The 18,034-nt window shown below is 50.4% G+C and overlaps 1 protein-coding gene across 1 annotated transcript in view; it reads left to right on the plus strand.

Annotated features, from left to right (window-relative positions):
- Nucleotides 1–18,034, plus strand: part of LOC135573598 (AT-rich interactive domain-containing protein 5B-like) — a 168,158-nt gene that overhangs the window by 126,429 nt on the left and 23,695 nt on the right. The window contains 2 exon segments of the mRNA XM_065022861.1: nucleotides 7,522–7,574; nucleotides 10,848–10,945. Of these exon segments, the coding sequence (XP_064878933.1) occupies nucleotides 7,522–7,574; nucleotides 10,848–10,945 (151 nt within the window).

Here is an 18,034-nt window from a genome sequence, read left to right on the forward strand (position 1 = left end):
TCAAGAGGGAGGAGAATGTGGCAAAGAGCTTCCTAGGGTTAGAGGCAGATGCTTGGAATTTAGAGTGGTAGAAAGTGGCTTTAGCAGCAGAGACAGAGGAGGAAAATGTAGAGAGGAGGGAGTGAAAGGATGCCAGGTCTGCAGGGAGGCGAGTTTTCCTCCATTTCCGCTCGGCTGCCCGGAGCCCTGAACACAGCTGAGAAGAACAGAGCAGAACAGAGCTGAGAAGAACAGAGCAGAACACAGCTGAGCAGAACACAGCTGAGCAGAACACAGCTGAGCAGAACAGAGCAGAACAGAGCAGAACAGAGCAGAACACAGCTGAGCAGAACAGAGCAGAACACAGCTGAGAAGAACAGAGCAGAACAGAGCTGAGCAGAACACAGCTGAGCAGAACACAGCTGAGCAGAACACAGCAGAACAGAGCTGAGCAGAACAGAGCAGAACAGAGCTGAGCAGAACAGAGCAGAACACAGCTGAGCAGAACAGAGCAGAACACAGCTGAGCAGAACATAGCAGAACACAGCTGAGCAGAACATAGCAGAACACAGCTGAGCAGAACAACAGAACAGAACAGAGCTGAACAGAACAACAGAACAGAACAGAGCTGAACAGAACAACAGAACAGAACAGAGCTGAACAGAACAGGAGGATATGGGGGTAGAATAAGAGAGAGGAGGAGATTGGAGAGAGAGGAGGATAGGAGGACATGGGGGTAGAATAGGGGAGAGGAAGAAAGGAGGATGGAGAGAAAGCGGAGGAGAGGAGGATATGGGGATACAATAGGGGAGAAGAGGATATGATTGAAGGATATGAGGGTAGAATAGAGGAGAGGAGGAGGAGGAGGAGGATATGGGGTAGAATAGAGGAGAGGAGGAGAGGAGGGTGGAGAGGAGGATATGGGGTAGAATAGAGGAGAGGAGGAGAGGAGGGTGGAGAGGAGGATATGGGGTAGAATAGAGGAGAGGAGGAGGAGGAGGATATGGGGTAGAATAGGGAGAGGAGGAGAGGAGGGTGGAGAGAAGGATATGGGGTAGAATAGGGGAGAGGAGGAGAGGAGGGTGGAGAGAAAGAGGAGAGAATGATATGGGGTAGAATAGAGGAGAGGAGGAGGATGGAGAGAAAGAGGAGAGGGAGGATATGGGGGTAGAATAGAGGAGAGGAGGAGGAGGAGGAGGATATGGGGTAGAATAGGGGAGAGGAGGAGAGAGGAGGGTGGAGAGAAGGATATGGGGGTAGAATAGGGAGAGGAGGAGGAGGAGGATATGGGGTAGAATAGGGAGAGGGAGGAGAGGGTGGAGAGAAGGATATGGGGTAGAATAGGGAGAGGAGGAGAGGAGGAGGATGGAGAGAAAGATATGGGGTAGAATAGGGAGAGGAGGAGAGGAGGGTGGAGAGGAGGATATGGGGTAGAATAGGGAGAGGAGGATATGGGGTAGAATAGGGGAGAGGAGGATATGGGGTAGAATAGGGGAGAGGAGGAGAGGAGGGTGGAGAGAAGGATATGGGGTAGAATAGGGAGAGGAGGAGAGGAGGATATGGGGTAGAATAGGGGAGAGGAGGAGAGGATATGGGGTAGAATAGGGGAGAGGAGGAGAGGAGGTTGGAGAGAAGGATATGGGGTAGAATAGGGGAGAGGAGGAGGGAGGATGGAGAGAAAGATATGGGGTAGAATAGGGGAGAGGAGGAGAGGAGGGTGGAGAGAAGGATATGGGGTAGAATAGGGAGAGGAGGAGAGGAGGATGGAGAGAAAGAGGAGAGGAGGATATGGGGGTAGAATGGGGAGAGGAGGAGAGGAGGATATGGGGTAGAATAGGGGAGAGGAAGATATGGGGAGAGGAGGAGAGGAGGATGGAGAGAAAGAGGAGAGGAGGATATGGGGGTAGAATAGAGGAGAGGAGGAGAGAGGGGATATGGGGTAGAATAGGGGAGAGGAAGATATGGGGAGAGGAGGAGAGGAGGATGGAGAGAAAGAGGAGAAGAGGATATGGGGTAGAATAGGGGAGAGGAGGAGAGGAGGATGGAGAGAAAGAGGAGAGGAGGATATGGGGGTAGAATGGGGGAGAGGAGGAGAGGAGGATATGGGGGTAGAATAGGGAGAGGAGGAGAGGAGGATATGGGGGTAGAATAGGGAGAGGAGGAGAGGAGGATATGGGGGTAGAATAGGGAGAGGAGGAGAGGAGGATATGGGGGTAGAATAGGGAGAGAGGAGGAGGAGGATATGGGGGTAGAATAGGGAGAGGAGGAGAGGAGGATATGGGGGTAGAATAGGGAGAGGAGGAGAAGAGGATGGAGAGAAAGAGGAGAGGAGGATATGGGGTAGAATAGGGGAGAGGAGGAGAGGATATGGGGTAGAATAGGGGAGAGGAGGAGAGGAGGTTGGAGAGAAGGATATGGGGTAGAATAGGGAGAGGAGGAGAGGAGGATGGAGAGAAAGATATGGGGTAGAATAGGGAGAGGAGGAGAGGAGGGTGGAGAGAAGGATATGGGGTAGAATAGGGGAGAGGAGGAGAGGAGGATGGAGAGAAAGAGGAGAGGGAGGATATGGGGGTAGAATGGGGAGAGGAGGAGAGGAGGATATGGGGTAGAATAGGGGAGAGGAAGATATGGGGAGAGGAGGAGAGGAGGATGGAGAGAAAGAGGAGAGGAGGATATGGGGGTAGAATAGAGGAGAGGAGAGGAGAGGAGGATATGGGGTAGAATAGGGAGAGAGGAAGATATGGGGAGAGGAGGAGAGGAGGATGGAGAGAAAGAGGAGAAGAGGATATGGGGTAGAATAGGGAGAGGAGGAGAGGGAGGATGGAGAGAAAGAGGAGAGGAGGATATGGGGGTAGAATGGGGAGAGGAGGAGAGGAAGATATGGGGGTAGAATAGGGGAGAGGAGGAGAGGAGGATGGAGAGAAAGAGGAGAAGAGGATATGGGGTAGAATAGGGGAGAGGAGGAGAGGAGGATGGAGAGAAAGAGGAGAGGAGGATATGGGGTAGAATAGGGGAGAGGAAGATATGGGGGTAGAATAGGGAGAGGAGGAGAGGAGGATGGAGAGAAAGAGGAGAAGAGGATATGGGGTAGAATAGGGGAGAGGAGGAGAGGAGGATGGAGAGAAAGAGAGAGGAGGATATGGGGGTAGAATAGGGAGAGGAGGATATGGGGGTAGAATAGGGAGAGGAGGAGAGGAGGATATGGGGGTAGAATAGGGAGAGGAGGAGAAGAGGATGGAGAGAAAGAGGAGAAGAGGATATGGGGTAGAATAGGGAGAGGAGGAGAGGAGGATGGAGAGAAAGAGGAGAAGAGGATATGGGGTAGAATAGGGAGAGGAGGAGAGGAGGATGGAGAGAAAGAGGAGAAGAGGATATGGGGTAGAATAGGGGAGAGGAGGAGAGGAGGATGGAGAGAAAGAGGAGAAGAGGATATGGGGTAGAATAGGGAGAGGAGGAGAGGAGGATGGAGAGAAAGAGGAGAAGAGGATATGGGGTAGAATAGGGGAGAGGAGGAGAGGAGGATGGAGAGAAAGAGGAGAAGAGGATATGGGGTAGAATAGGGAGAGGAGGAGAGGAGGATGGAGAGAAAGAGGAGAGGGGAGGATATGGGGTAGAATAGGGGAGAGGAAGATATGGGGAGAGGAGGATGGAGAGAAAGAGGAGAGGAGGATATGGGGGTAGAATAGGGAGAGGAGGATATGGGGGTAGAATAGGGAGAGGAGGAGAGGAGGATATGGGGGTAGAATAGGGAGAGGAGGAGAAGAGGATGGAGAGAAAGAGGAGAGGAGGATATGGGGGTAGAATAGGGAGAGGAGGAGAGGAGGATATGGGGTAGAATAGGGAGAGGAAGATATGGGGAGAGGAGGAGAGGAGGATGGAGAGAAAGAGGAGAAGAGGATATGGGGTAGAATAGGGAGAGGAGGAGAGGAGGATGGAGAGAAAGAGGAGAGGAGGATATGGGGGTAGAATGGGGGAGAGGAGGATGGAGAGAAAGAGGAGAGGAGGATATGGGGGTAGAATAGGGAGAGGAGGAGAGGGAGGATATGGGGTAGAATAGAGGAGAGGAAGATATGGGGAGAGGAGGAGGAGGATGGAGAGAAAGAGGAGAGGAGGATATGGGGGTAGAATAGAGGAGAGGAGGAGAGGAGGATATGGGGTAGAATAGGGAGAGGAAGATATGGGGAGAGGAGGAGAGGAGGATGGAGAGAAAGAGGAGAAGAGGATATGGGGTAGAATAGGGAGAGGAGGAGAGGAGGATGGAGAGAAAGAGGAGGGAGGATATGGGGTAGAATGGGGGAGGGGGAGGATGGAGAGAAAGAGGAGAGGGAGGATATGGGGGTAGAATAGGGAGAGGAGGATATGGGGGTAGAATAGGGAGAGGAGGAGAGGAGGATATGGGGGTAGAATAGGGAGAGGAGGAGAAGAGGATGGAGAGAAAGGAGGGAGGAGGATATGGGGGTAGAATAGGGGAGAGGAGGAGAGGAGGATATGGGGGTAGAATAGGGAGAGGAGGAGAGGGAGGATATGGGGGTAGAATAGGGAGAGGAGGAGAAGAGGATGGAGAGAAAGAGGAGAGGAGGATATGGGGGTAGAATAGGGAGAGGAGGAGAACAGGATATGGGGGTAGAATAGGGAGGAGGAGGAGAGGATATGGGGGTAGAATAGGGAGAGGAGGATATGGGGGTAGAATAGGGAGAGGAGGAGGAGGAGGAGGATATGGGGGTAGAATAGGGAGAGGAGGAGAGGAGGATATGGGGGTAGAATAGGGAGAGGAGGAGAGGAGGATGGAGAGAAAGAGGAGAAGAGGATATGGGGGTAGAATGGGGAGAGGAGGAGGAGGAGGATATGGGGGTAGAATAGGGAGAGGAGGAGGGAGGATGGAGAGAAGGATATGGGGTAGAATAGGGGAGAGGAGGAGAGGATAATATGGGGATACAATAGGGGAGAGAAAGAGGATATGGGGGTAGAATAAGAGAGAGGAGGAGAGGATAATATGGGGATACAATAGGGAGAGAAAGAGGAGAGGAGGATATGGGGGTAGAATAGGGAGAGGAGGAGAAGAGGATGGAGAGAAAGAGGAGAGGAGGATATGGGGGTAGAATAGGGAGAGGAGGAGAGGAGGATGGAGAGAAAGAGGAGAAGAGGATATGGGGGTAGAATGGGGAGAGGAGGAGAGGAAGATATGGGGGTAGAATAGGGAGAGGAGGAGGAGGAGGATATGGGGGTAGAATAGGGAGAGGAGGAGAGGAGGATATGGGGGTAGAATAGGGAGAGGAGGAGAAGAGGATGGAGAGAAAGAGGAGAGGAGGATATGGGGGTAGAATAGGGAGAGGAGGAGAGGAGGATATGGGGGTAGAATAGGGAGAGGAGGAGAGGGAGGATGGAGAGAAGGATATGGGGTAGAATAGGGAGAGGAGGAGAGGAGGATATGGGGGTAGAATAGGGAGAGGAGGAGAAGAGGATGGAGAGAAAGAGGAGAGGAGGATATGGGGGTAGAATAGGGAGAGGAGGAGAGGGAGGATATGGGGGTAGAATAGGGAGAAGAGGATGGAGAGAAAGAGGAGAGGAGGATATGGGGGTAGAATAGGGAGAGGAGGATATGGGGTAGAATAGGGAGAGGAGGAGGAGAGGATATGGGGGTAGAATAGGGAGAGGAGGATATGGGGGTAGAATAGGGAGAGGAGGAGAGGAGGATATGGGGGTAGAATAGGGAGAAGAGGATGGAGAGAAAGAGGAGAGGAGGATATGGGGGTAGAATAGGGAGAGGAGGAGAAGAGGATATGGGGTAGAATAGGGAGAGGAGGAGGAGAGGATATGGGGGTAGAATAGGGAGCGGAGGAGAAGAGGATGGAGAGAAAGGAGAGAGGAGGAGGAGGGAGGATATGGGGGTAGAATAGGGGAGAGGAGGAGAAGAGGATATGGGGGTAGAATAGGGGAGAGAAAGGGAGGAGGTTTGAGAGAGAGGAGGAGAGCAGGATATGGGGGTATAATAAGGGAGAGGAGGAGAGGAGGATGGAGAGAAGGATATGGGGTAGAATAGGGGAGAGGAGGAGAGGAGGATGGAGAGAAGGATATGGGGGTAGAATAAGAGAGAGGAGGAGAGGATAATATGGGGATACAATAGGGGAGAGAAAGGGAGGAGGTTTGAGAGAGAGGAGGAGAGCAGGATATGGGGGTATAATAAGGGAGAGAGAAGGCCATCATGACAAATGCATGGAATCCTGATGAAAGCCAGATTGATCCTCTGGAATCTATCAGTAATATTCCTTTTAGAGAATGTCATTGACAGACACTACAGTATGGAATTGCCCTGTACATTGTAATTAATATGTTATTAATACTGTATTAAAAACAGGTTGTCTTTTTCATGTAAGAAGTATTGATATTTCAATAACACCTTCAATCCCTTTTGTTGTAGGTATGACTGACTGACTGACTGACTGACTGACTGACTGACTGACTGATTGATTGACTGTATTGTATTGCATAGACAGACCATTACAACTAGGTTTGTCTTGGTGTTATTGATCGTTGTATAGACAGAACATTACAACTGGGTTTGTCTTGGTGTTATTGATCGTTGTATAGACAGAACATTACAACTGGGTTTGTCTTGGTGTTATTGATCGTTGTATAGACAGACCATTACAACTGGGTTTGTCTTGGTGTTATTGATCGTTGTATAGACAGACCATTACAACTGGGTTTGTCTTGGTGTTATTGATCGTTGTATAGACAGACCATTACAACTGGGTTTGTCTTGGTGTTATTGATCGTTGTATAGACAGACCATTACAACTGGGTTTGTCTTGGTGTTATTGATCGTTGTATAGACAGAACATTACAACTGGGTTTGTCTTGGTGTTATTGATCGTTGTATAGACAGACCATTACAACTGGGTTTGTCTTGGTGTTATTGATCGTTGTATAGACAGACCATTACAACTGGGTTTGTCTTGGTGTTATTGATCGTTGTATAGACAGACCATTACAACTGGGTTTGTCTTGGTGTTATTGATCGTTGTATAGACAGACCATTACAACTGGGTTTGTCTTGGTGTTATTGATCGTTGTATAGACAGACCATTACAACTGGGTTTGTCTTGGTGTTATTGATCGTTGTATAGACAGAACATTACAACTGGGTTTGTCTTGGTGTTATTGATCGTTGTATAGACAGAACATTACAACTGGGTTTGTCTTGGTGTTATTGATCGTTGTATAGACAGACCATTACAACTGGGTTTGTCTTGGTGTTATTGATCGTTGTATAGACAGAACATTACAACTGGGTTTGTCTTGGTGTTATTGATCGTTGTATAGACAGAACATTACAACTGGGTTTGTCTTGGTGTTATTGATCGTTGTATAGACAGAACATTACAACTGGGTTTGTCTTGGTGTTATTGATCGTTGTATAGACAGAACATTACAACTGGGTTTGTCTTGGTGTTATTGATCGTTGTATAGACAGAACATTACAACTGGGTTTGTCTTGGTGTTATTGTCTTATTGATCTCACTATTATTGTCCCTCTAACAGTAAACCTTTGGAGCATGTTTCAAGCAGCAGAGACCCTTGGAGGATATGAGCTGGTAAGTGATTTCTCCGTCTAAATCATGGTGAAATAAAGGTTTTGTATAGCTTTACGTTTGTCCCTCAGCGTTTCCTCTGACACTGTCATCGCCACGCCTATCTCTGACCTTTTTAACCTGTCTCTCCTTTCTGAGGAGGTTCCCATTGCTTGGAAGGCAGACACAGTTCGTCCTTTATTTAAATGGGGAGATCAAGCTGATCCTAACGGTTATAGGCCTATTTCTATTTTGCCCTGTTTATCAAAAGTGTTGGAGAAACTTAATCAACAATCAACTGACTGGCTTTCTTGATGTCTATAGTATTCTCTCTGGTATGTCTATAGTATTCTCTCTGGTATGTCTATAGTATTCTCTCGGGTATGCAATCTGGTTTCCACTCAGGTTATGGATGCGTCACTGCAACCTTAAAGGTCCTCAATGATTTCACCATTGCCCTTGATTTTAAGCAATATTGCGCTTCTATTTTTATTGACTTAGCCAAAGCTTTTGATACGGTAGACCATTCCATTCGGGTGGGCCGGCTAAGGAATATTGGTGTCTCTGAGGGGTCTTTGGCCTGGTTTGCTAACTACCTCTCTTAAAGAGTGCAGTGTATAAAGTCATAAAATCTGCTGTCTCAGCCACTGCCTGTGACCAGGGGAGTACCCCAAGGCTCAATGCTGGGCCCCACACTCTTCTAAATTTACATCAACAACATAGCTCAGGCAGTAGGAAGCTCTCATCCATTTATATGCAGATGAAACAGTCTTATACTCAGCTGGCCCCTCCCTGGATTTAGTGGTAAACACTCTACAACAAAGCTTTCTTAGTGTCCAACAAGCTTTCTCTACCCTTAACCTCTCTGAACCACCCATACCGGATCCGGGATAATTGTCATCAGCAACCGCTGAATAGCATAGCACCACAGTCAAATAATATTACTAGAAAATATTCATATTCATGAAATCACAAGTGCAATATTGCAAAACACAGCTTAGCCTTTTGTTAATCCACCTGTCGTCTCAGATTTCGAAATTATGCTTTACAGCTAAAGCAATCCAAGCGTGTGTAAGTTTATCGATCGCTCGACAAAACAATAAGTACACTTAGCATCAGGTAACTTGGACACGAAAATCAGAAAAGCAATCAAATTAATCGTTTACCTTTTGATGATCTTCGGATGTTTTCACTCACGAGACTCCCAGTTAGACAACAAATGTTCCTTTTGTTCCATAAAGATATTTTTTATATCCAAATACCTCGTATACCTTAGAATACCTCAAATACCTTAGTTTGGTGCGTTATGCCCAGGAATCCACCAGAAAGAGCGGTCACGACAACGCAGACAAAAATTCCAAATTTTATCCATAAAATCCACATAATGTCCACAAAAATGTCAGATGTTTTTTTATAATCAATCCTGAGGGTGTTTGTCAAATATCTATTCGATAATATATCAACCGGAACAGTTGGCTTTTCACTAGGACCGGGAGTAACAATGGCCGCCTTTCTCTTTTGCGCACAACTCATCCACTTACGCAATGTGGTCGTTCACGCACTAGGAGTAACAATGGCCGCCTTTCTCTTTCGCGCACAACTCATCCACTTACGCAATGTGGTCGTTCACGCTCATTCTTCAAAATAAAAGCCTGAAACTATGTCTGAAGACTGTTGACACCTTGAGGAAGCGATAGGAAAAGGAATATGGTTGATATCCCTTTAAATGGAGCAATGGGTTAAATAGCAAATGTTCCTTTTTTCCAAAAATATTATTTTTGTAGGCGAAATAGCTCAGTTTGTTTTTCACATTTGGCTGAGAAATCGACCGGAAAATGCGGTCACTACAACGCCAAACTTTTTTCCACATTAGCTCCATAATATCTACAGAAACATGGCAAACGTTGTTTAGAATCAATCCTCACATCTATTCCATAATATATCCACCGGGACAATTGGTTTCTCATTAGAAGCGATTGGAATAATGGCTACCTCTGTACTTTACGCAAGATTTTCTGCGGGAGCCTGTTACTCACGCCTCTATGAAGAGGGAACGCAACACCCTGCTACAACTAAACTCTCCGTGAAGTGAAAAAGGTATGGACTGTAGGTGCGAGTAAGGATGACAACAGACAGAATGTGGTACCGTTTACAAGGACTTTATTCCTTTACACGGTAATATGGGGAAAAGGGGCTGGACGGAACCAAAGCAAAGAAAGTAAATCTCAAAGCCCCCCCTCTCCTATCTTACCTGCCTAACCACTACTTACCTAATTTAGCACCACCTGGTGCACTAACCAAAATACAGGGGGTGGTCCGCCCAGGTCTTACCTATTGTGCATAGCCAATGAATATACTACGGGTATATGTATGCCCGCGGGCCTCTTACCTAAGCACTCCCTAGGTGCCTTCCCCTTCCCCCCTGGGAACAAATGAAACAGAATATTAAACAATTTTCACAAACAAACTAAGAAACAAAGGACATCAAATAAGCTCTATCTGAGCAACAAACTCACAAAACATACCAACTCTCAGAAATGAACTCCCAGCAAAATCAACCTCTATCAAAATCTCTGCAATGACCTCCCAGCAAATCTCTAGCAAATCTACCTCCGGCAAAATCTCTCTCCTGAACAGAACACTGGCTTTTATATAGCTTCAGAATGAATGTGTAACTGGAGACAGCTGCGTCTTGACGAGGGGGCGGGGTCAGCTCTCCAATTAGCCATGGAGTCGACCAATCAGCTGCTTGAGGGATTTCAGGAAGCCATTTCTTGAAATAAACACATACAAATACACAAACTACAACACATAAACTGGGAACGTAACAGAGCCATCATGTGACCACTTGCTCAATGTGGTCCCTTAAGGCTATTCTTCAACATAAATGCGTAAAAATAAGTCACAATGCTGTAGACACGGAATACGTAGAAAGCTTAAGCTCATTCGTAGCCCATTAACAGCCATATAAGGAGTCATTGGCATGCAGCGCTTTCAAAATATGGGGCACTTCTTGATTGGATTTTTATCTGGGTTTCACCTGTAACATCAGTTGTGTTGCACTCACATACAATATCTTTGCAGTTTTGGAAACGTTAGTGTTTTCTATCCAACGCTGTCAGTTATATGCATAGTCAGGCATCTTGTTGGGACAAAATATCCTGTTTAAAACGGGAACGTTTTTTATCCAAAAATGAAATACCGCCCCCAGAGTTTTAAGAGTTTCAATATGCTAATATGCTATATGTTAGTGTCCAACTGTTTTCTAACCCTGTCATTGTCCCCCTGTGTCATCAGATCACATCGCGCCGACAGTGGAAACATGTTTATGACGAGTTAGGAGGAAACCCAGGAAGCACCAGCGCTGCAACCTGCACCAGACGACACTATGAAAGGTCTTAAACATGTCCCCTACTATACCTGTATACATAGACACTATGAAAGGTCTCTATATTAAACATGTCCCCTACTATACCTGTATACATAGACACTATGAAAGGTCTCTATATTAAACATGTCCCCTACTATACCTGTATACATAGACACTATGAAAGGTCTCTATATTAAACATGTCCCCTACTATACCTGTATACATAGACACTATGAAAGGTCTCTATATTAAACATGTCCCCTACTATACCTGTATACATAGACACTATGAAAGGTCTCTATATTAAACATGTCCCCTACTATACCTGTATACATAGACACTATGAAAGGTCACTGTATCTGACTGATACATCTGACCCCAATAACTCAACCAATCACAACACTGTATCTGACTGAAACACCTGAACCCAATAACTCAACCAATCACAACACTGTATCTGACTGAAACAAGAAGCACCTGAACCCAATAACTCAACCACAATTTAACAACATGGTCCAGGGAGGACCACACCCACAGACCCACAGACTGGACCGACATACTGGACCCACATACTGGACCCACAGACTGGACCGACATACTGGACCCACATACTGGACCCACATACTGGACCCACATACTGGACCCACACACTGGACCCACACACTGGACCCACAGACTGGACCCACATACTGGACCCACATACTGGAACCATATACTGGAACCACACACTGGACCCATATACTGGAACCACACACTGGACCGACATACTGGACCCATATACTGGACCCACACACTGGACCCATATACTGGAACCACACACTGGACCCACACACTGGACCCACATACTGGAACCATATACTGGACCCACACACTGGACCCATATACTGGAACCACACACTGGACCGACATACTGGACCCATATATGGACCCACACACTGGACCCATATACTGGACCCATATACTGGAACCACACACTGGACCCACACACTGGACCCACATACTGGAACCATATACTGGACCCACACACTGGACCCATATACTGGAACCACACACTGGACCGACATACTGGACCCACAGACTGGAACCACACACTGGACCCACAGACTGGACCCACAGACTGGAACCACACACTGGACCCATATACTGGACCATATACTGGACCCACATACTGGACCCACATACTGGACCCACATACTGGACCCATATACTGGAACCACACACTGGACCGACATACTGGACCCACAGACTGGAACCACACACTGGACCCACAGACTGGACCCACACACTGGACCCACACACTGGACCCACACACTGGAACCACAAACTGGACCCACACACTGGACCCACAGACTGAACCCACACACTGGACCCACACACTGGACCCACAGACTGGACCCACACACTGGACCCACACACTGGACCCACACACTGGACCCACAGACTGAACCAACACACTGAACCCACACACAGAACCCACACACGGAACCAACACACTGGACCCACAGTCTGAACCAACACACTGGACCCACAGACTGAACCAACAGACTGGAACCACACACTGGACCCACAAACTGGACCCACACACTGAACCCACAGACTGAACCCACAGACTGGAACCACACACTGGACCCACACACTGGACCCACACACTGGACCCACAGACTGGACCCACAGACTGAACCCACAGACTGGACCCACACACTGGACCCACAGACTGAACCCACACACTGGTCCCACAGACTGAACCAACACACTGGACCCACATACTGGACCCACACTGGAACCAAACACTGGACCCACATACTGGACCCACACACTGGAACCAAACACTGGACCCACATACTGGACCCACAGACTGGAACCACACACTGGACCCACAAACTGAAACAACACACTGGACCCAAACACTGGACCTACACACTGGATCCACACACTGGACCCACAGACTGGAACCACACACTGGAACCACACACTGGACCCACACACTGGACCCACAGACTGAACCCACAGACTGAACCCACAGACTGAACCCACAGACTGGACCCACACACTGGAACCACACACTGGACCCACAGACAACACACTGAACCCACACGGAACCCACACAAGGAACCCACACACTGGACCCACAGTCTGAAACAACACACTGGACCCACAGACTGAACCCACATACTGGACCCACACACTGGACCCACAGAATGAACCCACAGACTGGACCCACACACTGGACCCACATACTGGACCCACATACTGGACCCACACACTGGACCCACACACTGGACCCACACACTGGACCCACACACTGGACCCACAGACTGGACCCACACACTGGACCCACAGAATGAACCCACAGACTGGACCCACACACTGGACCCACATACTGGACCCACATACTGGACCCACACACTGGACCCACACACTGGACCCACACACTGGACCCACACACTGGACCCACAGACTGGACCCACACACTGGACCCACACACTGGACCCACACACTGGACCCACACACTGGACCCACAGACTGGACCCACATGGGACCCACACACTGGACCCACACACTGGACCCACAGACTGGACCCACAGACTGAACCAACAGACTGAACCCACAGACTGGACCCACACACTGGACCCACACACTGGACCCACAGACTGAACCCACAGACTGAACCCACAGACTGAACCCACACACTGGACCCACACACTGGAACCACACACTGGAACCACACACTGGAACCACACACTGGACCCACAGACTGAACCAACACACTGGACCCACACACTGGACCCACACACTGGACCCACACACTGAACCCACAGACTGAACCCACAGACTGGACCCACACACTGCACCCACAGACTGAACCCACACACTGGACCCACACACTGGACCTACACAATGGACTCACAGACTGAACCCACACACTGGACCCACACACTGGACCCACACACTGGAACCACACACTGGACCCACACACTGGACCCACAGACTGGAACCACACACTGGACCCACAGACTGAACCCACATACTGGACCCACACACTGGAACCACACACTGGACCCACATACTGGACCCACACACTGGACCCACACACTGGACCCACACCCTGGACCCACAGACTGGACCCACAGACTGGACCCACAGACTGGAACCACACACTGGACCCACATACTGGACCCACAGACTGGAACCACACACTGGACCCACATACTGGACCCACACATTGGAACCACACACTGGACCCACACACTGTACCCACAGACTGGAACCACACACTGAACCCACAGACTGGAACCACACACTGGAACCACACACTGAACCCACACACTGAACCCACACACTGGACCCAGAGTCTGAACCAACACACTGGACCCACACACTGGACCCACACACTGGACCCACAGACTGGACCCACAGACTGAACCCACAGACTGGACCCACACACTGGACCCACAGACTAGACCCACACACTGGACCCACAGACTGAACCCACACACTGGACCCACAGACTGAACCAACACACTGGACCCACACACTGGACCCACATACTTGACCCACACACTGGAACCAAACACTGGACCCACACACTGGACCCACACACTGGAACCACACACTGGACCCACAGACTGGACCCACACACTGGACCCACAGACTGAATCCACAGACTGAACCCACACACTGGACCCACACACTGCACCCACAGACTGAACCCACACACTGGACCCACACACTGGACCTACACAATGGACTCACAGACTGAACCCACACACTGGACCCACACACTGGACCCACACACTGGAACCACATACTGGACCCACACACTGGACCCACAGACTGGAACCACACACTGGACCCACAGACTGAACCAACACACTGAACCCACACACAGAACCCACACACGGAACCAACACACTGGACCCACAGTCTGAACCAACACACTGGACCCACAGACTGAACCAACAGACTGGAACCACACACTGGACCCACAAACTGGACCCACACACTGAACCCACAGACTGAACCCACAGACTGGAACCACACACTGGACCCACACACTGGACCCACAGACTGGACCCACAGACTGAACCCACAGACTGGACCCACACACTGGACCCACAGACTGAACCCACACACTGGTCCCACAGACTGAACCAACACACTGGACCCACATACTGGACCCACACACTGGAACCAAACACTGGACCCACATACTGGACCCACACACTGGAACCAAACACTGGACCCACATACTGGACCCACAGACTGGAACCACACACTGGACCCACAAACTGAAACAACACACTGGACCCAAACACTGGACCTACACACTGGATCCACACACTGGACCCACAGACTGGAACCACACACTGGAACCACACACTGGACCCACACACTGGACCCACAGACTGAACCCACAGACTGAACCCACAGACTGAACCCACAGACTGGACCCACACACTGGAACCACACTGGACCCACAGACAACACACTGAACCCACACACGGAACCCACACAAGGAACCCACACACTGGACCCACAGTCTGAAACAACACACTGGACCCACAGACTGAACCCACATACTGGACCCACACACTGGACCCACAGAATGAACCCACAGACTGGACCCACACACTGGACCCACATACTGGACCCACATACTGGACCCACACACTGGACCCACACACTGGACCCACACACTGGACCCACAGACTGGACCCACACACTGGACCCACAGAATGAACCCACAGACTGGACCCACACACTGGACCCACATACTGGACCCACATACTGGACCCACACACTGGACCCACACACTGGACCCACACACTGGACCCACACACTGGACCCACAGACTGGACCCACACACTGGACCCACACACTGGACCCACACACTGGACCCACACACTGGACCCACAGACTGGACCCACATGGGACCCACACACTGGACCCACACACTGGACCCACAGACTGGACCCACAGACTGAACCAACAGACTGAACCCACAGACTGGACCCACACACTGGACCCACACACTGGACCCACAGACTGAACCCACAGACTGAACCCACAGACTGAACCCACACACTGGACCCACACACTGGAACCACACACTGGAACCACACACTGGAACCACACACTGGACCCACAGACTGAACCAACACACTGGACCCACACACTGGACCCACACACTGGACCCACACTGAACCCACAGACTGAACCCACACACTGGACCCACACACTGCACCCACAGACTGAACCCACACACTGGACCCACACACTGGACCTACACAATGGACTCACAGACTGAACCCACACACTGGACCCACACACTGGACCCACACACTGGAACCACACACTGGACCCACACACTGGACCCACAGACTGGAACCACACACTGGACCCACAGACTGAACCCACATACTGGACCCACACACTGGAACCACACACTGGACCCACATACTGGACCCACACACTGGACCCACACACTGGACCCACACCCTGGACCCACAGACTGGACCCACAGACTGGACCCACAGACTGGAACCACACACTGGACCCACATACTGGACCCACAGACTGGAACCACACACTGGACCCACATACTGGACCCACACATTGGAACCACACACTGGACCCACACACTGTACCCACAGACTGGAACCACACACTGAACCCACAGACTGGAACCACACACTGGAACCACACACTGAACCCACACACTGAACCCACACACTGGACCCAGAGTCTGAACCCACACACTGGACCCACACACTGGACCCACACACTGGACCCACAGACTGGACCCACAGACTGAACCCACAGACTGGACCCACACACTGGACCCACAGACTAGACCCACACACTGGACCCACAGACTGAACCCACACACTGGACCCACAGACTGAACCAACACACTGGACCCACACACTGGACCCACATACTGACCCACACACTGGAACCAAACACTGGACCCACACACTGGACCCACACACTGGAACCACACACTGGACCCACAGACTGGACCCACACACTGGACCCACAGACTGAATCCACAGACTGAACCCACACACTGGACCCACACACTGCACCCACAGACTGAACCCACACACTGGACCCACACACTGGACCTACACAATGGACTCACAGACTGAACCCACACACTGGACCCACACACTGGACCCACACACTGGAACCACATACTGGACCCACACACTGGACCCACAGACTGGAACCACACACTGGACCCACAGACTGAACCCACAGACTGAACCAACACACTGGACCCACAGACTGGAACCACACACTGAACCCACACACTGAACCCACACACTGAACCCACACACTGGACCCACACACTGGACCCACACACTGGACCCACACACTGGACCCACAGACTGAACCCACAGACTGAACCCACAGACTGAACCCACAGACTGGACTCACACACTGGACCCACAGACTGAACCCACAGACTGAATCCACAGACTGAACCCACACACTGGACCCACACAATGGACCCACATACTGGACCCACATACTGGACCCACACACTGGAACCACACACTGGAACCACACACTGGACCACCACACTGGACCCACGGACTGGAACCACACACTGGATCCACAGACTGGACCCACAGACTGAACCCACACACTGGACCCACACACTGTACCCACAGACTAGACCCACACACTGGACCCACAGACTGAACCCACACTGGAACCACACACTGGACCCACAGACTGAACCAACACACTGGACCCACACACTGGACCCACACACTGGACCCACATACTGGACCCACACACTAGACCCACACACTGGACCCACATACTGGACCCACACAGACTGGACCCACAGACTGGACCCACAGACTGAACCCACACACTGGACCCAGAGTCTGAACCCACACACTGGACCCACACACTGGACCCACACACTGGACCCACAGACTGGACCCACAGACTGGACCCACAGACTGAACCAACACACTGGACCCACAGACTGAACCCACAGACTGAACCCACAGACTGAACCCACAGACTGGAACCACACACTGGACCCACAGACTGGAACCACACACTGAACCCACACACTGAACCCACACACTGA

The sequence above is a fragment of the Oncorhynchus nerka genome, linkage group LG10 (genome assembly GCF_034236695.1).
Source record: "Oncorhynchus nerka isolate Pitt River linkage group LG10, Oner_Uvic_2.0, whole genome shotgun sequence".
Taxonomy (NCBI): domain Eukaryota; kingdom Metazoa; phylum Chordata; class Actinopteri; order Salmoniformes; family Salmonidae; genus Oncorhynchus; species Oncorhynchus nerka.